This window comes from Struthio camelus, chromosome 4 (genome assembly GCF_040807025.1).
Source record: "Struthio camelus isolate bStrCam1 chromosome 4, bStrCam1.hap1, whole genome shotgun sequence".
NCBI lineage: Eukaryota > Metazoa > Chordata > Aves > Struthioniformes > Struthionidae > Struthio > Struthio camelus.
The window spans coordinates 87009749-87033357 of record NC_090945.1 but is presented as its reverse complement, the minus strand read 5'-3'; the positions used below and the strand labels follow the sequence as shown (position 1 = coordinate 87033357).

The following is a 23609-nucleotide window of genomic DNA, read 5'->3' as shown; positions in this document are numbered from 1 at the left end:
TAGGAGATGCTCGTTCCAGGCATGAGCAACGTTTGAAGACACTGTAAAGTTATATTCTCTGTAACGTGGACCTGTTCATTCATTACAACATCTATCATGCATCCACTGCGCCGTTACAGGCCATAAACTCCGCTTAGAGCTTGCAAAGCGACGATCCAGCTATGATAACAGCAGCTCGAGAGCTTTTGCAAGTCAGGGGAAAAATAAAACGGTGTTGGGTTTGGCTTTGACATTTCTGTGAGTAAATATAACCCGCTTACGTAAGTGAGAAAGCAGCTCCAAAGAGAAGCTGTGTTTGCTGGCAGGGGTGGGCTTAAACATGGCACGTGGTTGGGTACTCAGGTAGGGGACACCGCGCTGGGTGTCCGGAGCTGCTGTGTCCAGCTGCTGCACCGAGGGCCACCAAAGCCAGTGGTTTCTTTCCCTGTGGCACAGATCCTCCCCGGACCCCGACTATTGCGCTGTTCCAGGAGGCGCAGGACGGCAAGCTGGCTATCGTGCACTGCACCGTGGACAGCCACCCGGAGGCCACCATGGCCCTCTACCACGACGGGAGCCTGGTGGCCACCACCCAGTCCCACGCCGCACCCAACCAGCGGCTCAGCATCACCACCTCCCGCAACTCCCTGCGGCTGGAGATCCGTGCCGTGGTGCCTGCAGACAGTGGGGAATACCGCTGCACGGCCAGCAACGCCTACGGCAACGCCACTGCTGCCAGGCCCTTCACCGTCCAGAGTAAGTCCCGTCATCCTGGTTGCATCTTGGTGGAAAAGCAGTGCCAGAAGTTTAGATTTCCCCAAGGGCTTGCTGCTGTCCCTAGATCTTCGAGCATTGTCCCTTCTCCCAAGGTCTTCCAGGCACAGATGAAACCAGGGGTCTATCCAGGCTGTTTCTGCATGGCAGGATGGGCCACACGGTCCTAAAGCCTGGCTGGGACCTGCTGGAGCTCCCCAACCTCCTCCAGGGCATGTGTGCCCGGGCGCAGTCGGCCTCAGTGAGCCAGGATGTGGTAGGGACGCTCCAGGATGAAGGCAGCGAGTGGGTGCAGGAGCTCAGAAGGGACCCAGGCCCCTGGTGTTGACACTGGTCACCTCCCCAGCTTGGCCCTGGAAAGGCATCTGCTGTCACCTAAACTGTATCCAAAGCAGGGACAGGTCACGGTGCTCTCAGGGCAGGTGCCCTCCCTCCTCCAGCACTTCTCCATGTTTTCAGATGTTTCAAAGCCATTTGCAAAGTTGCAGTTGTTTTTTTTTAATTTTTTTTTTGAAAACGCCGCAAAATCTATAACGCAGCTTGTCAGAACCGTTTCTTCCCTTTCCCCGCAAGCCCTGAGCCATGAACGATGCCCGGCAGGAGCGCTTCCTCCTGCTTTGACCCCGGCGCTCAGCCGCTTCCCCAGCTCCGGAGCCCGCGGGGCGACGCGGCCCCTTCGGCTGCATCCGGCCGCAGAGGGGGAAGCCCCGGGCGAGCCCGTCCCAAAGGGAACCTCTCTCAGGTGTCAAAACAAAATGGACCCAGATTTCCAATTCCAAAGAAAGCAAACATCCGTTTGGGTGTTGCAGCCGGCCACTCTGGGTTTGTTTAGCGTAGCCTGAGATGCCTCCATCCGAGCGCGTCAGCTGGCGGAGGAACGAGCCTTTCCGGGCAGCCCCGCTCGCTTCCCAGGGTCCGCGCCGCTTCGTGGGCCAAAGCGGCCGCCAGCGGCGCCGGCGTCCGGCAGGGTCAGACCAGCGCGCCGGAGGCCGCTGGGGTGCAGGACCTCGGGCGGGGGTCTCGCGGCGGAGGTTTCCCCCCGCCGGCTCCCTGACGGTCCGTCGCTCCCGCTCCTCCTCCCGCAGCTGCCAGGGTGCTGATCCGGCCGTCGGCGGAGGTGCGCGAAGGGGACGCCGTCACCCTGACGTGCCAGACCACCCGGCCCGCCGCCACCTACGCCTGGTACAAGAACGGCAAGTGGCTGGCGGAGAGCTCGGAGGCCGCGCTGCTCTTCCCGTCCGTGGGCAGCCGGGACGCGGGCGCTTTCCACTGCCGAGTCCGGAGCGCCGGCGGCGATGACACCTCGGCGGCCGTGTCCCTGCACGTCCTCTGTAAGTGTCCTCCGCCCGCCGGCGGGCCAGTCCCCTGGGTACCCGCATGTGGGATGCGGCGGCTGACGCTGCCAGCGCCAGCCTTCCCGTCGGCCACCGCGGGGCAAAAGCCTCAAGTGGAAATAGGCAGAGTCCAGAAGTTTCCCTGTTAGAGATAAATTTGTGACTTTTTTTAAAGTGGGGGATAAAAATCCCAAGACTTTCAGAATTCCCAACAACCGAACAATTTTAACGCAGCCCATGGAATTACATTGAGTTTCTGCAACTGGGAAAGGTCATCCCGATCCTACGTTTTGCTATGATAAAAATGATGCTGTTCCAGCTTGGTTTCACCTTCCAAGTATTTTCGGTGCCGTAAAATACAAGTCTTCCCTGAGAGCAAACCAGCAGCGATACAGCAGGGAGGTTTCAGGCCTGACAGAGCTGCGGCTTTTTTGCAAAGGGTGGGAAACGTCCATCGGAGCTGGGCCCCGGATGCTCGCGCCCCTGGGCTCTCCGCAGACCTACGCCGCGTTTTCGAGCGGCAGGAGTGCCGCAGCCGCTCCCTGATGAGAGGCTGTCGGATGTCTCGGCTCACGGAGGCTGTTAAAGCAGACCTCGGAGTCGTGGTAACCCCGAGTCTTGGACGACTCCTGGGTTTTTTTTCCCTGTTGTTTCCTCCCGTAGCCTCAATTAGAAAAGCTCGTGTGACTTCCCACCTTGGAGTGGGGTTGAGCATTTTAGCATCTGCTCCTTCAGCTCCTGCTCTGGAGCCCGGGAGGACGAGACCCTGGAGCCTCCCAGGGGTCAGAGTCCTGCAGAAACCTGGGCTCCTTGTGCCATCGGCTGGAGTAAGCTTCTCCCAAAGGAAGGGGTTGCGTGACGGTAGCTGCACCCCGGCTTGCTGTAACGCACCAACCCTGAGAGGCCGATTTCCCCCTCGGCCGCGCGGGCTGGATCTCCCATGCCTGCAGCCCAGCCGTGGGAACTAGGGTATCCCATGGTTAACCATGTCCCGTGGTTAACAGAGGGGCTCCTTGCTTCCCTGGGCTCTGGAGTGAGATCCCCCCGCGGCCGCCCCGCTCCTGTGCTGAAGACCAGGGAGGAGGGAGCAGAGATCGGACGTGGCTCCAGGCTGCAGACACCCACCTTGGGGTGCCCTGGGAGCCTGAGCTCTGCTGAGCCGACAGAGATCCAGCCTAGGCCATTGGTGGTGGCCAGGGAGCCTCCAGGCTCAGCCTGCAGTGTGCACCCTGGTTGGTGAGCTGCATCAATTGCTTCCCCAGCTCCATAACTGGTAGCACGAGATGCCTGAACTTGGACCTTGAGCTCAACCCAGTGGGCAAAAAAAATGCTGTTCAAAATGTCTGGGGGCTGCAAGTTCCTTGCATGGAGTGGGTGGCTGTGTCCTGGGACCTGGCAGCTGGAGGGTGGGTGGGATGCTCAAGAGCATCTCAAGTGGCGTGAGAAACTAGTGACTACATCCAGTGTTGTGTGGTGCTCCTCAGTGGCCGAGAGTACGTTTCTTGGGGTTCTCCTAATCTCAGGGACTGATGCTATTCTCAGCAATGCTGTTTTACCTCGGCAGTCCCACCAAGGCTACCTGTGATGAGCTCCTTCCTAGAGACCCAGGGTGGGCACCTGGGCATCATTCAGTGCACTGTTGAGAGTGACCCAGAGGCCCAACTGACCCTACGCAGAGGAGAAGAAGTAATAGCCTGCACGTGGGGCTGCCATGTAGCCACCAACCCGCGGGTCCAGGCGACCTCATCATACAACAGCCTGAAGGTGGAGATCCACGAGGTGGTGCTGGAAGATGAGGGGACCTACGTGTGCTTGGCAAGGAACCCGCAGGGCAACGCGAGCGCCTCTATGGACTTCACGGCTGAGAGTGAGTGGTGCGCAGGGGTGTCATGGAAGGGGCAAGGGGAAGGCCTGTGGGTTGGACCCTGAGAAGACAGGACAGACCCAGGCACTGCCCATCCCTGCACTGGGGAGGAGGATGGAGAGCGGGTCTCGTAACAGGAATGTAGAAGAGCTTCCCAGCCGGAGAGCTGAGAAGAAGGTCTGAACGCTCTCTAGGAAAATCCTTGGGAGATGGGAGGAAGGGGAGGGAATTCCTAGAGAAGGAGAAAAGCCTGGGAAGATTAGGGATAACGTGGGATTGCACGAGTGCTGCCGCCTCCTAGTGCGTTAGTCCCTGGGTCTGACCTAGAGGATCGTGTCCAGCATCTGGCCCCTCTGATGCTGCTCTAGCCCCAAAAGCAGAGGGTTGGGCTTTGCCCTGGGGAGCAAGGGGAGGGGAGATGCTCTGGCCTCCTGTTCACCGCTGTACGTTGCGCTTCCTGGAAGAGGCTGCTTTCTGCAAAGCCGTAAGCGTCCAGTTTAGGCTTGAATTGTGACTGAATTCAGTAAATCAAAACCAGCTTCCCCGCGTGTGGATGCAATACTAGCTATCGCAAGCTCTTTGCGGGCCATGACTGTGTCACACACGATGGCGGGGGGGGGGGAAAGGGGCGGGTGGCTGTCGGCTGGGAAATCAGGAGAGGTGGCAGCCAGCTCGGCGTGACCCACTCAGCTGCCGCCTTCGGAGACATCTGCCAAACCCTGCAAGCGTTGCAAGCCCCGCGCAGCTCGTGATGCTGAGCGCTGTCTGGCAGCGCATGCACATGTGCCACCAGGCACAGACCCGTTCCCACGCCTCCACGCACCTTCGCATCCGCATCCAACCGCCCTGTGCACTCCCGCAACGCACTGGAGCTCCCACTTGCCTCTCCTTACGCCCCGAGGTCTGTTTTTAGGATCTGTGCCCGTCTTGGCATGCCTTGGCAATCTGGTGTTTGCCTTCTCCTGCAATAGCTACAGAGACGCTTCGTTAGCCGGCAGCCTATAGAAGGGGTGATGCTGGCTGTCCCTGGCCAAGCTAACCTGCTGTGCAGCTCGTGCAGGAGCCCGTGCCCTGCCTGCCCGGGTGCCAGCGTGCCCCAGGCTTTGCAAAGGCCCTGCGTGCATGCAATTGGCTTTCTGGAGCCTCCTCCGAATTTCTCTTGTCTCTGCCCTTGCCCTAGCTGCCCAGATCCAGGCGGCCCCCTCCTCCCGCGTGCTGGAAGGCCAGGCCGTCAACCTGACCTGCGGGGTGAGCAGCGACTCCCCGGCTCCCTTTAACTTCAGCTGGTACCGAAACGGCCGGTGGCTCGCCGAGGCCTCGGCGGCCTCCCTGGTGTTTCGGCAAGTGGCAAGCGCGGACGCCGGGCTCTACTCCTGCAAAGTGACGACAGAGAGGACCAGCCGGAGCTCCGCCGCGGTCTCCCTGGACGTGCTGTGTGAGTGCGGCGCTGCGACATGCCGGCTCCTGCCGGAGCAGGGCTGGTCCCTGGGGCAGGGAGAGCACGTGGCTCTGGGCAGAACGAGAGCGGGAAGAGCCCTGGCTCTCGCTGAGCTGGTGCAGACACCCTGGAGGGATGTGAGCACATATGTACGCTTGCATGAGGCAAATGGGGAGGGGGGGGCTGTGGCATATTTGTGCATGCGTGCATGGATGGATGGATATGAAAGCGAGCCTGCCCCTCTCCTCCTGCCTGCAGCCACCCCCACTCTGCTCCTTTCTGCCTCCAAACCGCTCTCCTGGCCTCTCCAAAATCCACGAGTGCTTCTGTCGCAGCTCCAAGTCTCTGCTCCCCGCTGCCCCCCTGTGAAAGCGAGGGGCCCCTCTGCTCCTTGCTGATCATGCACCTTCTCCAGGAAAGCTCCTGTGCCCTGAGCGAGGATATCTGCCATCGTCTCTACTTTCCCGCTGAACGAGTATGCGTTTAGTGTGTGGCCAGGCATGCATACGTGACCAGGCAGGTGTAAAGCTGCATGGCAGAGCATGTGCGTATTTGAGTGGCTGTGTGGTGTCACCTACCCGTGTAGGTATCTGCTACAGGCAGAGACGGAGCTGTCTCTCTGCAATTCCTGGTCTGGCAGTGCCCTGGCCAGCAGAAACCCTCCTTTTCCTTTTAAAGGAGGTTCAGTTTGTTGCTGTCTCTACGCAAGGCCTCTGATGGCTATTGCTTTCCGGGACAGCCCATGTGCTGGGGCCTGGTGGCAGTGCGTGAGCCCCAGAGCACTGCGAGAGCTCTTCACAACGGTCCTGGCACTGAGACAGTTGTTCTCCATCCTGTGCAGACCCCCCGAGGGGCCCCCAGGTCGCTCTGTTTCTGGAGATGCAGAGGGGAAGGCTGGCCATCTTCCAGTGCTCAGTGGAGAGCAACCCTTCTGCCCAGTTGGACCTCTACAAGGGAGAGGAGCTCGTGGCCTCCAGCAACCCAGGGAGCAGCCCCAGCCAGCGGATTGGCGTCACGGCCTCCCCGAACGCCCTGCGAGTGGAGATCCGGGGTGTCACGCTGATGGATGAGGGCAGCTACCGCTTCGTCGCTACCAACGCGCACGGCACCGTGTCCCATCGCCTGTATTTCCGTGTGCAGAGTGAGTACGGGGCGTTGTGGTGGGCTCACTGGCGCCCTGCTGGGCTCCCCTCCGGCCCAGCACCTTGGCGCGGGGAGGCGGCACTGTCCTGGGGACCAGCCGTCTCCATCTCAGCAGCAGCAGGACCTTGCACCTTGCTCACAGCTCCTCTGCGTGGGGAGCGCAGGATCACCCCACCGCAGCAGGACTCGGGCTGGGAAGGGCAGGAGAAACCCCTTTGGAAAGATCCCGTTAGGGACAGCCCTACCACCCAAGGCACAACATACCTCCTCAAAGTGCATCCTCGCGTGCTCAGACCGCTCTGACGTGGTGGGAAACGTTGTGAGAAAGGTGGGCTGCAGCAGGACCTGCTCTGCAGCAGGCGAGAACTAACATGAAAGGTGACCTTTTCTCCCTGTTTCTGCCTCTATGCTGTTGTCTGATGGGAAGAGATAGTACTCTGGGAATTGTCCCATGATGAGAGCGGTTGAGAGAAATGTCACTGAGCGTCTCAGGCTATGGCCAGGCAACCCAAAGCAGCTAAGCTACCGCAGCCGGGTGTGTTCCTGCTCACCCCAAGTCACAGCAGGGAAGTGGTTTATGTTAAAGCATTTTACCTAGAAGCCAGTGTAAGCCAGCATCTGGCATGCTTTGTTTTGCAGCTCAGCTGACAAGTTGTCACCTTTTAAGGTGACTTCTTGAACCCCTCAGAAATGGGTCAGGTGGGATGTTTCATTCCTGCTGCTGTTCAGGGCGGAGCATCGCGTCTCCACGGTGAGGAAGCGCACTCTGTGGCCAGGGGCTCTGGTATGAGCTGGTGGCCCATCACCTGCATGGATGGCTTTGTGGGAAGGGGGAAAGAGGCCTTTGTGGCTGCTGAGGGTCGATGTTGGTGCAGAATTGGCACTCAAGACCCAGACGCTGGGGAAAACTTGGCTCTGCACCCAGACCCTGAAACTCTGCGCTTGGCCAACGCCTTAGATACACAAGGAATTTAGCAGAAGTCCAGAACTGAATTCATTTTCTGGACTTCTGGGCTGGGATTCAGCTCTCTAATTGATAGATCTAAATGTACGTGCGTGCACGGAGGTGTCCATTGCCAACCTCAATGCTACTCAGTGTCCATGGCCTCTGTTGATTGTAACAGGAACGTCAATAGGTTCAGCGTTATGATTCCCATTACATAAGCTGCCTGCTTCTGGTTTTGTTACGCGCTAGTTAATTCTGCTGGGCAGGGTCAGTTCAGTCTTGGGTTGTGGAGATGGCCTGGGTGGCCTCAGGAAGGCTCTTCCAAGCCTGGTTCGTGGGGATCTGTGACACCTTCTAGCCTATTGCGAGCTCCAGCTTGTCGTTACAGGCCTGTCTTTGGGGCTGCTCAGAGAAAGGAGCTGGCACCTGCCAAGCCCTGCTGTGTTGCTGTCTGAACTGCTTGTGACTTGTCTCCATGCTCTAGCGGCCAGAGTCCTTGTTGTGCCATCCACGGAGGTGAAGGAAGGAGATCACGTCTCCCTGACATGCGACTTGCTGGGAGAGCCGCTGAACGACACCATCTACTCGTGGTACAAGAACAGCAAGCAAGTCCAAGAAGGCTCAGACAACTTCCTTGCCCTGCCCTATGTCTCTAGTGAAGCCATGGGCTCCTACCACTGCAAAGCCCACAGCCCCACGGCAGCCAGCACCAGCATCTCTCCGTCCATCAGCCTGCGTGTCTTCTGTAAGTGGGATCGTCTTGGGAAATACTGACAGAAAAGAGAGTGGAAGCAGGGGGCATCCCAGAGCTTGGTGGGTTGAGGCAGGCAGCAGCCAGGAAACAGCATTATCACGTCCTGGGCAGAGAAAGAGGCTGGGTTTTGTCTAGAGCTCTGCGAATTTTGTGATGAAACATCCTTTACCCTTAGAAATGCCACAGAGTTGAAAGCAGAACGTTCTATGGAAACACATCTCCTTCATAAGAGAGGATTTTTTTGGTCTGGAATAAAACGCCCCCTCGGTCAAACATATCCTGTTTCAAACAGAACCTTCTGATCAGAAATGGTGTCACCATCCCATGTCTCATCTGCATACTGTGTCACATAAAACGAGGGGGGAAAATGGCAGTAATGAATGTTTCAGTTCATCTTCAATTGAAGACTGACCTGAAATTACTTTAATTTTTCAAGACTTCACTTTTTTTGGGGGGGGAAAATATTGTCTTTCTGGGCTGGAGAGGAAAAACGGGGAAAGAGAAAGTCTGGCTTATGCTCTGTCGCAAATGCGGGATGCTGCTGACCTGGGGGCTGGAGCTGGGTGCTAGAAGAGGGGTGTCAAGAGCCACTCCTGATAACCACGAGTATCCAAAATCCACATTGGGACAGCAACGTAACACAGGACCTGGAGGGGAGGTAAAGCCCCCCTGGACCAGAGCTGGAGACCGGGCAGGATGAGGGCACGTGAAGGGTTTGTTCAATATATACACACTGTCTCGCCCGGGCAGATCCACCCCACGAGCCTGTGTTGACATCCTTCCTGGAGACGTCCAATGGGCAGCTGGGCATCCTGCAGTGCACTGTGGACAGCAACCCCCCGGCTGAGCTGGCCCTCTTCAAGGGAGACGTGCTTGTGGCTTCCACCACGTGGCTGCAGCCCATGGCCCTGCCACGGCTCAGCGTGTCCTCCTCGCTCAACAGCCTGCGGGTGCAGATTCGCGCCGTGGTGATGGAGGACGAAGGGGAGTACGTGTGCTTGGCCAGCAACACCTACGGCAACGCGAGCACCTCGAGGAACTTCACTGCGGGGAGTGAGTGTGGGGCCGGTCCTGCCGCGAGGGCCGGGGATGGGTCAGGGAGCTGGGACGGGGCTGAGACTGAGGCCGCAGATAGCGGGTGCAAGAGGTGTGGAGGGAGCGATGGATGCAGTGAGGTTGGTGTGAAGATGTGCAGGCGAGCATGAGTTGGAAGATGCTTATGGAGAAGGGAGGTGGAGAGAAAGAGAGAATAGGAGAGGTAGTATAGACAGAGGGAAGAAATAGAGGAAGATATATGTTTATGGGGAGGGATGGAAGGGTTGATGGTTGCATCAGAGGTGCATCGTATTCCCTAACAGCTGTGTGCGCCTTTCCCACGTGCCGCCGGGCAAGGATCCGCGCGGAGGAGGAGCTCTGGCTCCCTCCTAGAGGCAATGCAAAGATCCTGCTTTGCTCTAGAAAGCTCCCATCCAAGTCATTGTCAGCCTTGGCCATGCCAGCACATTCATCGTCACCCCTGGGCTGTCCTAGGTGGGGACAGTATTTGCCGAGATGGGCTAAGGCATTTTCATCGCCTCTTGTCTGGCGGGACAACAGCCCAAAACAGAAGTACCAACTCGCGTCAGCTCTCCCCCAAATTACCCACCGCTTTCCTGCCCGCCGGGCTCTCCAACACCTTTGCCCCTGCAGAAGTCGCTCTCCAGAGCTCTCTTTGCCTAAGTCTTGTTTCTCTCTCTCTCTCTCCTTCTGCCTCAGCTGCCAGGGTTTGGATCTCTCCCTCCCCGGACGTGCGCGAAGGGGATGCCGTGAACCTGACCTGCGCGGTGGCCAGCAGTGGCCGGGGAGCCCTGAGCTACACCTGGTACAAGGACAACGTCTGGTTCAGCGGTGGCCCTGCCCCGTCGCTCACCTTCCCCAAGGTGGCTGTCGCCGACGCTGCCTCCTACCACTGCGTCGTGCAAACCCCCGAAGGGAGCCGGAGCTCTTCCCCCAGCACCCTGAACGTCCTCTGTAAGCTTTCTGCAGGCTGCCTGCTTCGTAAGCCTCCGAGCAAGGTCCCCTTGCCGGTCCCTGCTGCCGAAACCCTCCTCGGGGCCGCTTGGCGGGGTCTGCCAAGGGTGGGAATGGGCCGGCGTGGGGTGGGAACGCTGCCCCGGGGCGGGTGGTGGCACGACGTGGCTGTGGGGCAAGCGGGGGGTCCTGCGGGGCCTCACGCTGTTTTGGGGGCACTCAGTAGCAAATAGTCTGTGTTAGCTTTCATCTCGGGTCATAACTAAGCCTGGAAATCCGGAGCGGCTGAGCTGCCCCACGTAGGGGCCGCAGAAAAATTCAGTCAAGTGTTGGTTCTCCAAATTCCCCAACTTTACGTTCTGTGTTGAGAGCGAAAAAGAAAAATGTTTGGCTTTCAAGAGACGTTGCGTGATTTCCCAGTTCCCCCTGCCCCGATTTGGAAAATTAGAAACAGACGTTGTTTAAAAAAAAAAGACATGCACAAAAAATGTAGTTGCAAGTCAGAACAGAAGACTTTCCTTTTTAGCAGGAAAAAAAATGGCTTTAACTTCCAAATCTGTTGTGGGGAGTGGCTGCTGAGTAGCTCTCCTGGAAAAGACTCGGACTTAGGCAACAAATCTATTGCTTCTCTCCTCCCTCCTGATTTTGGATAGGGAAAGGGAGATGGATGTTGCTTTTAAAAAAAAAAAAAAAAAAAATTCTAGGCACGATGGGCCTAAATTGCAACGCACATTCATCTGCGTGGCTTTTCAGCAAGGCTTGCTCTCGAGGTTTCCACGCATTGCTGTGCCAAGGGTTTTCTCCGGAGAGCGGGGTGCAGCCCGAGCCAGGGCCGACCCATGCGCCTCAAGCCGGGAGCGCCGCAGGGCTTTTCGCGGGACAAAAAGGAGCTCGGAGAAGTCCCCGGCGGGTTATTTCAGATAACAGCCGGATTGGAGGCAGCGGCCCAGGGCTGCCGAAGGAGGCTGAGCTCCCCGAAGGAGGGATCTGCTACCGACCGCTTAGCAAATCCTGGCAGAAAAGCTTGGTCACCGGAGCTCGGAGCCCTGCAGGGAGCGAGACCAGCCGGTCCCACCGGCTGCATGTTGCAGCCTCGGGAATGTCACCCAGCACCGCTCCGCTGAGCCCGGCTGTTTCCCAGTTACCAAAACAAGCGGTTTTCCTCAATTCAGCTGCTTCTCTCTTCTTTCCCCTCTCGTTCCCTTTGCAGACCCCCCCAGGAACCTGCGGGTGAAGGCTTTCCTGGAGGCGGGCGAGGGGAGGGCAGCTATCCTCACCTGCACCGTGGAGAGCAACCCGCCGGCCGAAATAACCCTGCGCAAGGCCGGAGAGCTGGTGGCCTCCAGCCCGGCCCACCACCCGGCGCCCAACACCCTGCGCCTGGAGCTGGGGGCCGCGGCGGCCGCCGACGAGGGCGACTACGAGTGCTCAGCCCGCAGCCCCCTGGGCAGCGCTCGCGCCTCCCAGCCCCTCCGCCTGCAGAGTGAGTCGGGGCGCCCTGCGTGCCGCCGAGGCCACCCGGGCGGGATGCTTTGGGTTCTGCTGAGCCCTTGGCGAGAGGGATTCATCCCAACCTCCCCGGCCCTCCGTGCTTGAAGGAGCCTGATGGCTTTGGAGCGCTGGAGAAGACCTTTCCTGCCCTCAGGCGAGGATGGGCAGCCACAGCCTCTGCCTGCTGCTGGCACCTCGCGGCCGAATGGGTGGTGCGAGGTCTCCCCGGAGTGGGGAAATCCCATGGGGCGCCCACTGGTCAGGGGGCTCAGGGGCTCATGGGGCTTGGGGAACTCAAGGGGCTTGGGGGGCCCAGATGGCTCCTGGGGCTTGGGGAGCTGGTGGGACTCGAGAAGGTTGGGGGTCTTGGGAAGCTCACAGGGCCCAGGTGGCTCGTGAGGCTCAGGGGAACTTGAAGGGCTCATGGGACTTGGAAGGTTCGGGGGCTCATGGGGCTTGGATGGCTTGTGGGACTCGAAGCTTGGGGATCTCAGGAAGCTCTCAGGGCCCGTGGGGCTTGGGGTGCTCACAGGGCCCAGGTGGCTTGGGGGGATATTGGGACTTGGGAAGCTCAGGAGTCTTGGGAAGCTCATGGGGGCTTGGGGTGCTCAGGTGGCTCAGGAAGCTTACAGGGCCCAGCTGGCTTGGGGGGCTCATGGGGCTTGGGGGGGCTTGTGGTACTCAAGAAGCTCAGGGGACACAGGAAGCTCAGGGGGCCTTGGGGGGCTTGTGAGACTCGAGGAGCTCAGGAAGCTGCCAGGGCTCAGAGGACTGGGTCCTCGCAGCTCGCGCAGCCTGGCCATCTCTCCCCGCAGCCGTCAGGGTGGTGGTGCGACCCGCTGCCGAGGTGCCCGAGGGGACCGGCGTGACGCTGACCTGTGAGGACAGCGGCGCCCAGCCGGACACCGTCTACACCTGGTACAAGAACGCGCGGTGGCTGGCCGAGGGCCCCGCCGCCTCGCTGGTGCTGGCAGGTGCCTCGCGCGAAGATGCTGGCACCTACTCCTGCCAGGCTCGGAGTGGGCAGAGCAGCCGGTGGGCTCTCCCCACCGCCCTGCGGGTGCTCTGTAAGTGAGGGGCGAGCCGGAGCCTGGCCCACGTGTCCCACCAGCTGCGTGGTGCAGGGTGCAAGCCCGGGGATGCAGCTACGGAGCTGGGGCAGGGAGAGCTGGACGGGGGGAAGGGGGTCCCCAAGCAAAGGGGGTCCATCCTGGATTGGGCAGAGACAGGACCTTTCCAAAAAGGGTCAGATTGCCGCAGGTCTGCCCAGTGCGGGAGGCCAGGGAGCTGCAAGGGACGGTCTGTGTCGCCATCTGGCGACTGCTGCCCCCTTCCCATGGATGGTCAGGGCATGGTGCAGTGTCTGGGGGACCCCCAGCCCCCTACCACTGGCCATGGGTCTCCCATCACTGGGGCAGAAATGCAAGGAGGGGAGCGATGTCCTGGCGTCCTTCTGCTGGTGGCAGCGGTGGAAGACTCACGGTGTCGTGCCCCTGCCCGGACCCTTGCCCCTTCCAGCCAAAGGCAGGTGGCAGCCAGGTGCAGCAAGGCTGTTGCAGCTCAGCTGTGCTGGCGCGGGAGGACTCTGCCTTGGGCGTCTGGGCACGGGCGCTTCCAGGGCTTGCGTGGTGCCCCTCGCCCTCCACCTCCAGCTGGGAGTGGAAGCATTAAAAGGAAAAACCCCAACTCCGAAGACAGCACTGGTCCCCTGATGCCAGGCCCCCCGTTGCCAGAGTCGGAAGGGTGTTTTCGAGCAGGGAACCGCCGTCTTTGTCTTTGCAGACGGTCCCCGGGATGTGTCCTTCACGTCCTTCCTGGAGAGCCAGGGTGGGCGGCAGGCCGTCCTGCACTGCACCGTCGACAGCTACCCGCCCTCGGCCATCACGCTGCGCAAGGGCTCCAGCCACGCGCCCCTGGCCTCCACGCAGGGCGCCCCCGACCCGCGCCTGCGGGTCCACGCGTCGCCCAACTCCCTGCGGGTCGAGCTGAAAGCCGTGGAGCCCGAGGACGAAGGGCTGTACATCTGCTCGGCGAGCAACGGCCGCGGCGTCGCCTCGGCCTCCGCGCCCTTGGCCACGCATGGTGAGTTTCCACGGCTGAAGCCACCCCCGGCCGTGGGACCCGGCCCCGGGGTGGCTGCTGTGGCACCGCCATCCTTGGGGGAAAGACGCCTGGCGGGCAGGAGCGTTGGGTTGGCAATGGTGGGGTTGGCAGTGGTGGGGTTGCCCAGCCAAATCCTATGGCAGAGGGGGATCCCTGGATGGTCATGATGAGATAGGACCAAAGTGGGGTTTGGAGCTGGACCTTCAGGCGAGGGGTGGCAGCGACTGATTAAAAAGTGGTGTTGTGTTTGGTGGGGACGTTCTATGGAGGGCGACCATCTCCTCTGTCTCAGCTTGGCGTGCTTTCCCCCCCCGGCCATGCGCCGAAAGCCCCCCGTGGTTTTGCGGCTCCCCCAAACCCAGCCTTGGTGGGCTGAGGGCATCCCGCCATCCCCACCGTTCCTCCTGCTCCTCAGCCGTCCAAATCACCGTGGAGCCCTCGGCCGAGGTCCCCGAAGGCGCCGCTGCCACGCTGACCTGCTCGGTGGCCCCGTGGGCCGGGCAGGAGGCCAACTTCACCTGGTTCAAGAATGGCCAGTGGCTGCAGGAGGGAGGGGCCGGCTCCCTCACCTTCACCCGTGTGTCGAGCGCCCACGCTGGCTCCTACCACTGCCAGGCAGCCGGGGCGCGTGGCACCGCGGCCTCGGCCCCACTCAGCCTGAGCGTGACCTGTGAGTGCTCCTCCCTTGACCTCGTCATCCTCCATCCTCCCTTGGGAGCCAGGGCAGCTGCCGTGGGGGGAGCGGAGGTGCTGGGCGGCTGCAAGACCCTCCTGGGGCTGCCGACTCTCCCCCCCGCCCCCACCAAAACTCACCTCCCCTGCGTGCAGACCCCCCCCGCAGCTTGTCCGTCCGCACCTTCCTGGAGAACCGCAGCGGGCGAGTGGGCATCGTGGTGTGCACAGCCGACAGCCAGCCGCCCGCCGCCCTCGCCCTGTACCGCCGCGGCCACCTCCTGGCCACCAGCGGGGCCCCGGGCGCTGCCGAGCCGCGGCTCCGCGCCTTCGCCTCCTACAACACCCTGAGGCTGGAGATCGGGGCCGTCGGGCCCGAGGATGCCGCCGACTACACGTGCGTGGCCGGCAACGCGGCCGGCAATGCCACGGCCACCTCCTACTTCGACGTCCGCAGTGAGTAGCCCTGCGGTGTCCTCGGGTGGGGACAGATCCTGCCTTGGTGCTGCAGAGCATCACTGCCGGAGTGCAGGGTGGGGGCACTCGTGCAAGGGGCGAGTTCAGCAGTAAAGGGGATTTTGGAGCGAGGGGGACGAGGGGCAAGTGTGTGTCGGGTCGGCCGGGGCTCCTTGGGAGGAGAGGGAGGTGGTGGGACCCTTCCTGCCAAAGCGGCACGTTTTGCTGTTGGAGGTGGTTCCTTTGCAAGGAGTTTTCCTCCAGAAGCGTCTGCAGGCTGCTTTTTAAGCAAGGGCCATAAAAAGGAGGAGGAACCAAAAATCGAATTGAATGCTACCGCTTGCACAAAAAAATGAGGAAAAACTGGTGCAGCAAAAGGCGAAATGCGGCGCTGCTGTTCGTTGCTGCACCGGTTAACGCTGCCCTGCTTTGCCCAGCGCGGCCGGAGCCGGGTGCCGGCCGGGCACGCCGGGAGCAGCCGATGTCACCGCTTGGTCCCAGCTGCGGCTCGCTGCCCCGCCACCCCACGTGGCTGCTCCGCCATCCGCCGGCCAGCTGTCCCCAGCCCCCAGGACGCCGCATGCGGAGGCGGAGGGAGGAGGGAGGACATGTCGCAACCTCTGCGCCCCAGCTGCCTCCAGCCCCGGCCCCCACGGACCGACCCCGTTTCCCACCCGTGGGGTGGGAACGGGCTGAGGAGATGGGTCAGGACCCCCTCTCCGAACTAACCCACCCCTCCTTGCTCTCCCGCAGCGCTCTCCTACCTCCTCACGTTCACCGTGCTGGCGGGGCTGCTGGCTGCCGTGCTCTGCGCCGCCGCGCTGGCCTTCGCCGCCGTACGGCTGTGGCCCAGGTAACGTTGCTTTGGCCTCATCCTGCCAGGGGGCAGGACCGGGCTGAGCCGGTGCGCACAGGGAGAGAGGCAGCCCTCGCGCAGGGGCTCGCCTCCTTGGTCTGCCCCGCGGCGTCGGGTTCGCTGCTGCCCCGTGGCCGGAGGTTGCCCTGTAGCAGGTGCCAGCTCCAGCTGGGCTTTCCTCTGCTCCTCAAATGCCCTTTTTTAATGATTAACCACCCCGCTCTTCTTTCGCTCCCCTTCCTCCCGCCTAGGATGAGGAAGCTTTGGGACCTGCCAAGCACGGAGGACACCTTGGAACTGAACAGCAAACAGGAGCAGGTGCTGGTAGGAGTTGGGTGGGGTGCTGGGACCCCTGCCCTCCACTCCCAGGGGATCTCCGCAGGGAGGCCATGGGCTCTGGCGTGCTGGAGAGCAGGTGGGAGGCATGAGACCACTTCTGGGAAGGGCCTGGTCCTGCAGGCTCCCAGACTCTCCCCATGGCTCTCTGCTCCCAGAAGCTTTCTGCATCCTGCCCTCATCTCTGACCCAGTCCTCCTTCACAGTTTTCTCCCCGTATCACCTATTTTGAGGTCTCGTGAACTTCCCCAGTACCCCAGGCTGACCGCACCATGTTGGGCAGTGGCTGGAGAAGGACTCCTGGTGCTGCTGGGAACAGCAGTTACCAAAGGCCCTGGAGCAGCCCTAAGAGCTTTCAAGTGCTGCACCACAGTTTGGTGGGAGAAATGTAGGTCCAGCCCACAAAGGTGTCTGGATGGTCAAGTCTGGGCAGGGGTTAAGGAAGCCAAATAGCACCTGCCAGCTGATCCAGAGCTCATAGACCAACTGGGGTCTGCTCCAGCCCCAGCTCAGTTTTAGCCTATGGTAGGTGCTGCCACCCTGGCCGTGGCTCTCATTCCTAGAGCTGGGAAAGGGCAGGAGAGGGAGGCAGAGCCTCATGAGAGTTAAAGTTACCCCCTGCAGCTTACTCGCAGAGGCGTTCAAAGAGCACGCGGATGTCGGCCCATCTCTAGGAGATGTTCTCGGTGCTGGTTGTGATTCCCTGGCCCTCGGGGCTCTGCTGGGGGAAGGGTTCTCCAGCTGGTGCTGAACCCACAGGGTTCTTTTTCAGGTGGACGGAGCCTGCTAGACCAGTGACTCTGGCCCAGGAGCAGCTGTAGCAGTTTGTGCTGGACCTGCCCAGAGCCCACCTTGCCTGGCTGGAGCCAGTCCAACGATGCAAATTCCCAGCCCCATGGACTGAGAGCTGCCGTGGAGAATACTTACCCACGGCTTGAGCTGGCACTCACCGCTCTTGGGATAACTCAGCTCCAGCTCCACCTTCCCTCCAAGCCCTTACCTTCTCAGTTCATCCTCTTCTCCCCTTCCTGCCTCTCTCCTGTCCTCTTCCTCACCATGGATGTTGTTCTCACTCTGGGCACGGTCTCCTGTGCTCGTGACAGTGTGTGGTGCACCATGTGTGCCAGGCACAGGAAAGCTATGACTACTCAGAGCCCCTCTCTGGCTGCAAAACCCCAGAAGAATATTTCTGGGGTGGTGGCAAGAGCGTGGCGTCAGCCTCTTCCCCTCCACCATCCTTCAGCCCAGACCTGCCGCAGCAGGGTGCTGCCGCATAGCTGCCGTGTGGCAGGGCCTCCCCGTGTGCTACAAGTCTCTCTGGAAATAAAACACAGAGCAATGAGCAGTCTGTGTCTGTTCAGAGGATCTTGGAAAGGGATTTAGCATCCAGCGATGGCCAGCCTCAAAAGGGGCCAAAATATTCCCTGAGCTCCCCTGGGATCCTGTCCAAACTTCTGCTTCAGCCTGCTGGTGGGAGCTCAGCAAGGGATGAGCCTGGCTCCCAAAAAAGGAACCCCTCCTCCCCATCACACACTGCTCCAGCACTATCCTAACTGGCTTTGAACCCTCAGACACCCCATACCCTGAGCTGGCACGTATGTAGTTTGTCTCATCCTGGAAAAAACAAGACTTGTGGGCTGTGGGCCAGTTCCAACGTTACCAAAGACCCATGGCCCTAAAGCTCTTGCATGCAATGATGTGCAACATCCAGAAGGGCTCCCCAGGCTGCTATGGGAGATGGTGGAGAGCCTGGTGGGAAGCTGGCAGCTTCAGGGCTGAGCAAGGCCGGTTCCTACAGGGACTCTCTTGTGCTGCTCTTTGCTCGCTTCCCCTGCTCTGTTCTCAGTGGCGTCCTCGAAAGCCAGGCTGTGGCTGCCCTGGAGCAGCTGGCAGTCGCTTGGTCTACAGATGTGGCTCAAGACACACGTACGCCACTTGCTCTGTGGCAGATCCGGGACATGATGCTCGGAGACAGTCCCACTGCTACAGCAACCTGTTTTCTTGGCATCTGTCTTTGCAGCCTGTTGAACGTGAGGCAAGAGATGTTCAACAGGCCAAACGTGCCCCCTGCCACAGCCCGGTCCCTGGAGCCTGTGGCCGGAGGCTGCCTCAGCTCTGAGCTCCCAGGTGTGGATGGGTTCCCTGACCTGGATGGGCTGGAGCTGGGCAGGCTGCAGGCCCTGCAGCAGAAGCTCCAGGCTCCTCCTGAGCACATCTAAATGCCCTGAGCCAGCTCTTCCCCGGGCCCTCTCTCCTCTTCTTCCTCCCCCCCGTCCTCTTCTTCCTCAGCCCTTCTGCAGGGGACCGCAGGGACCACACCAGGCTCCCTCCTTGGATGTATGTCCCAGCTCCCTCTGCCTGCCGGTGGCGGGTGAATGTCTCCTTAGGACTCACCGCCGCCCCTGCTTCCCGGGTGGGCAGACTCCCGCGTGGGTGCTCACCTGCCAGCACAGCCCAGGTTGGGTCACGGCCGGCTCTTCCCCGGCCTGGGCATTTCTTATCACGTGCCGCTTGCGGGGACCTGGAGGTCGAGCCCTTGGGGTCCCACCAGGCACGGGCTACTGGAGAGCGACGGGAAGGATGTTTGTCCTGGTCGGGACAGGCCGTGGGAATGAGCCTCTGCCACGACCTGCGCTCGGACCTCGCGGAGAGACACCACGGCGGGAGAGCTGGCCTCAGTCGTGGCCCGCCGCTGCGAGCGCGAAGGCTGCGTTTGGGGAGGGCAGGAAAGGCCGCCGTCCCTCTGCCCCGGCAGCGGGCTCGGGCCCCACGCCCTCCGCCCGCCTGCCCGCCGCCGTTAGATGTCACTCTGCGGCCGTGACACCGCTTCGGGCCGCGGCTCGGGGTCTCTGCAGCGCTGCTTTGCTCACGTGGGCTCCTAATCCCACGTTATCCTGGTGTTTTGCTTTTCTTGTTCCCTTACTGGAACAACGTGCTGCGATTTGTGCCTGTGGGGCGGGGGGGCACGTGGAAAGGCAGACAGCACCTCCGTGCCCAGGCGCTGCTCCAGCCGCTCCCGAGTGGGGTTAGGAAGCCCCTTCCAGCAGCCCACCCTGCTTCGGGTGCTCAGTGGTGTCACTTAGGGAGGAAGCACGAGCCTAGAGCTGCGGCACCGCGCGCTCAGGTGAGCCGACGGGGCTCACTGCCGGGACGGCCGGACGGGTGGACTCGCGTGAGTGCAGTCGGCAGGCCAAAGGGAAGCGGTTGTTCCCCTCCGCCCAGCCCTCGGGAGGCTGTTTCTGGAGTAGGGTGCCCAGTTTTGGGCTCCCAGGGCAAGAGAGATGGCAACAAAACAGAGCGAGGCCAGCGGAGAATGGTCAGGGCTGGGCTTGCAGCTGCGAAGGACGGGAAGGGACGGGGGGGGGGTCTTGTGGCCACCTGCAGCCGCGTAAAGGCGGGTGATGGAGGAGACGGAGCCACCCTCCTCTAGGACAAAGACAAAGGACATAAATTGCAGAAATAGAAATTCCCATTTGATTTAAGGAGAAAAATCCTTCACTGCAAGACTGCTTAAGCATGGAAACAGGGGTCCAGAGAGGCAGTGGGACCTCCATCCTTGCAGATACTCAAAACTTGGCTCGGCAAGGCCCTGAGCAACCTGATCTAGCTTTGAGATTAGCCCTGCCTGGAGCAGAGGGCCGGAGTAGAGACCTCAGAAGGTCCCTCCCAACCTATGTTGGGCAACACAAGCAGCGGTGGGGAGGAGAGCTGAGGCCTCCCGGGGCCGTGCTGACTTGCACCAGCTGATGATCAGGCCCCCGAACTTCAGAGCAGCAGCTCTGATTTGTTCCTGCAAGCTTTTGGCACAAGGCTTCGAGAGCAATTCCTGCCAGCAAATATCTGCTCCACCGCAGGTGTGTAACCCCAATTTACACAGGCCAGATATTTATGCAGCTCATTTTCTGCACTGAAAAAATGTCCCTGTTGCCCACTGGCTCACCGTGATGGGGGTGGTAGCCCTATTTGGTGACCCCCGGTTGGATTCCCCTTAGTGCCCTGGCAAGGACCTGCGCTTTCCAAGCCAGGGGCTGGCTTTGCTCCCGCCGTCTCAGCCTGCATCTGGAAGTGCTCTGGGAGAAGTGAAGCTGATGCGAGCAGAGCTGAAACCCCGGTGCGGCGGGTCGCCTGGCTGGAGGCGTTGTCGCCTCCCGAACCCGCGGCGACTGCCTCCCTGCCGAGGTCTCGCGGCGTATCTGGCAGAAGCGAGGTTAAACCTTGATCGTCTGCTAAGCCGCAAGTGCAGACAGACGAGTTCAGCTGGAGCAGGGGTAACCTGGGCAATTCTACCCCCTGGGGCTGGAAATTACCTTTTCCCGAAACGGCCTGCCCGCGCTCGCCAACCCCTCTGCAAGCCACCCACGCGCTCCTACGCCGCCTGCTCGCCGTGCTGCTGGCGCGTCCCAGGCGAGCCTCGGGCTCTGAGGAGGGACCCCGGCTTCATCCCGTCTCGGCCTCACGCATCTCACAGGCCTGAAGCTCATTAATTCCCGCCGACGGCCCCCCCGCGCCGCTCAGGCTGCCCCTGCCAGCTGTGCCCAGCTGCCCGGCGGGGGGCCGGGGCGGACGCGAGGCCTCTCGCCCGCGCACGCAGGGCCCCGCGAGCGCCCAGCTGCTGCCCAGGCCAGAGGTGGCCGCTTGCCACCAGGGCCGCGGGTGGATCCTGCTCCCAGGGACCGTGGAGGAGAGGCGCAGGGACGGTCCCCCCGGCAAAGGGTCAACATCCAGCCTGGGGAGCACGGGCAGCCCAGACGCAGGCTGAAAGGGGCAGGCACTGAGCAGCACCGAGGGAGAGCCAAGGGATTGCTCCAGTTAACGCTAAACCTCTGCAAACACCCTGCACTGACCTGCACAAAGGGGGACACAGAGACCTGCTCGAGGAGCCAGCAAGCAGCAGGGCTTGGAAGAGGACCAGGGTGCGTTCCCTCCTTAATCCAGAGCCACCGCTGCTGGACCGCCCCTGAGCAGCCGGCGGGTAGCCAGCGATTACCTCCGGTCTCTCTGAGCTCCTTCTCCTCCTTTCCTTCTGGAGCGATACATGTTAAGCCAAATCCTCTTGTCACATGGTTTAAAGGCAGAGCGAGGGAATAACGGCAGGTCAGAGGGTGAACTGGAGGCCACGGATTTGCCATGAGGCAGAGGACCTTGCAGAAATGTGCTAGGCATTTCTCCTTGGATAAATTAGCGTGCGGTTTGATTTGCTGCTTACAGTAATTCCCGAGCCGGCTGAAATGCACACGACTTTCGTATGGGAGGGCGACTGCAAGGCGCGCACGGGGCTCGGTTCGCTCACGTCGCTTTGCTCTCCGAGAGCTGTCCGCCGGCGCGATCCCAGCTTGCCTCAGTACATCAGTGATGCTGATGACTCTTGCAATTATTATCGCTGGCCTGCCGGGCTCAAAGATGGGGGGAGGAGGCCCCATTCGGCCAGGAAACGAGCCAGCCCGCTCCACGTGTGAACAGATGAGTGACACCCATGTGCAGACGTGTCCCTCACCCCTGCCCTGTGACCTGCTCCCTGACGGAAGAAAGCCGCAGGCTCTGCGGCGGTAACAGCTTTGAACAATGCAAAACCAGCGGGTCAGCCCCGGTGTGGCAGGATCCTGGGGTGTCGCTTGTCCTGCGCTCTGCGTTGCTGAAGACGAGAGGTGCACGGCAACGCCGGGCCGCCCCTCCTCGCGGTGCATTTCCTAAGATTTGCCCAATAAACCCGAGGGAAACTGTTAGCAACTAAATGCATTGCGCTGAGAGCGGGCGATCTGCCCTGCCTGAGCGGTGGGTGCCCTGCCCCGTCCCCTGCCCTGGTGGGAGCCACCCGTCCTCCATGCCTGCGCTGGCTCTTATCACGTCCTCTCTCCTTAAGACTTAGCACTTTCAGAGGCGTCTGCTAAGTCCATCCCGCTTCTTCCTCACCATCATCGACAATTATCTGTAGCTCACTGATAGCCGCAAGCTGGGCGGCAGCGAGGCTCGCCGTTGCCTGACGCTCCTGCTGGAGCGCCCGTCGCTGCCCCTTCGCCTCCTGCTCCCACATGCCTCCCGTGTAAATTGGGAGGAAGGACGGGTCTCTCGCTCAGCCCCTACTGAGTTGCTCCCCTTCTTCTCTGCCCCCCTGGACCGCCCTGCGGGATGGCCCTGTCTGTGGAAGGAGGGAAGGTGCAGGGGCTGAGCCCTCAAGCAGACCATGCCCTCCCGGCCAGCGGAGCCGTGCTGGACCTTCCCCTCTGTCCCCCGGTGCCGGTGCTGAGTGTCGCCCTCCTCGAGCGGCAGCAGCGATGTGCCCTGCATCTCGGCGACCCCAGCAAATACATGGGGGGGGGGGTCCCTGAGCGTCTGTCCGAGACGCAGCAGGAGCAGAGCCGCAGGGCTGACTTCACGCCGCCAGGACCCCACCGCTCCCACCGACGGCAGGGGAGGGGGTTTATCGGGGCCCTCCTTGTCCACAGGGATCACCTGCCAAGGCAGGGCCAGGGCTGACACCCGTGTTCCCAGGCACACCCCAGGGCTCCATTGATGATGCTCGACAAGACCCTCGACTGTATTGATTTACGGCTCAGTAACCGGAATTGCCTGTGTGCAGCAGCGATGGGTGACACCAGCACGTGCTTTGGAGCCACTTCCCCCCAGCAAGGGAGAAGCCAGCCCAGAGGGACTTGGTGGTTATTTTAGCTCGTAACAGCCCTGTGTGGCATGTTAGGGACAGAGGGCTGCAGAGATCCTGTCCCCAGGGGAGGGTGCTGGAGACTGCCTGGGCTTGGGGACCATGGCAAGCAAGTGTCCCGAAGCAATTCTGGAGGTCTGGGAGGAGGACAGAGAAGTGCAGAGCAGAGCGGGAGGCAGGGAGACTGGAAAGGTTGAGATTATAGAAATGTGGTAGCAGCTCCGGTGGGCTGTGATCACACCTCTCCTCCGTGCACCTGGCAGTGCCCAGCCTGCGAACAGCACCGACACCTTGTCACGTGTGTGCGTGTGCTGGCGCCCCCATCCTCCTGCCTCCACGTAACCCAGCGCACCCCCTCCCCACACCCGGCTGAGGACCACATGTGCCTGTCACCAGCCGGGTGTGCATGGCCATCTCCGGGCCCCAGGGAACAAGGGAGCAGCTGAAAGGCAGGCTGTGATGTACAGGGGGCACAGGAGCAACCCAAAATTTAAGACTGTAAAATTCTGAGCAGTTTGTTCCATTGCAAAATATCCTGCAGATCCACTTTGGTAAAAGTGAACCTGAATTTCTGTCATCCTCTTCCTACTGCCGTCCTCTTTTTGGAAATGTGTTGTTGCAGGGATGCGATCCTGATGTCCAGGTTGCTCTTCACAAGTTGTGTTTCTCTGCTGGCCTGGTCTCTGCAACGGACATTTCCAGTTAGACGCTTGTCTGTGGATGTGTTTATGCTGGGGCTTGTCTCCGGCTTCCAGTCTGGGGACTGCACTGGCTTTAGCAAACTCCCCAGCAGCA

At 61.0% G+C, this 23609-nt stretch overlaps 1 protein-coding gene across 8 annotated transcripts in view; it reads left to right on the top strand.

The window, feature by feature from the left end:
* SIGLEC1 (sialic acid binding Ig like lectin 1) overlaps positions 1-17493 on the top strand; it is a 28338-nt gene extending 10845 nt beyond the window's left edge. For 6 of the 8 annotated variants that reach the window (XM_068943918.1, XM_068943922.1, XM_068943921.1 and 3 more), the window contains 16 exons: positions 436-735; positions 1839-2084; positions 3652-3954; positions 5132-5386; positions 6231-6530; positions 7963-8223; positions 8983-9285; positions 9988-10242; positions 11453-11725; positions 12549-12800; positions 13516-13815; positions 14252-14506; positions 14665-14964; positions 15718-15817; positions 16072-16140; positions 16929-17493. In XM_068943918.1, coding sequence (XP_068800019.1) covers positions 436-735; positions 1839-2084; positions 3652-3954; positions 5132-5386; positions 6231-6530; positions 7963-8223; positions 8983-9285; positions 9988-10242; positions 11453-11725; positions 12549-12800; positions 13516-13815; positions 14252-14506; positions 14665-14964; positions 15718-15817; positions 16072-16140; positions 16929-16977 — 3821 coding nt within the window. In that variant the 3' untranslated portion in view covers positions 16978-17493. Of the gene's footprint in view, positions 1-435; positions 736-1838; positions 2085-3651; positions 3955-5131; positions 5387-6230; positions 6531-7962; positions 8224-8982; positions 9286-9987; positions 10243-11452; positions 11726-12548; positions 12801-13515; positions 13816-14251; positions 14507-14664; positions 14965-15717; positions 15818-16071; positions 16145-16928 lie in introns of all 8 variants that reach the window. The other 2 variants (XM_068943916.1, XM_068943915.1) reach the window with 2 other exon arrangements.
* The last annotated feature ends 6116 nt before the right edge of the window (positions 17494-23609 follow it).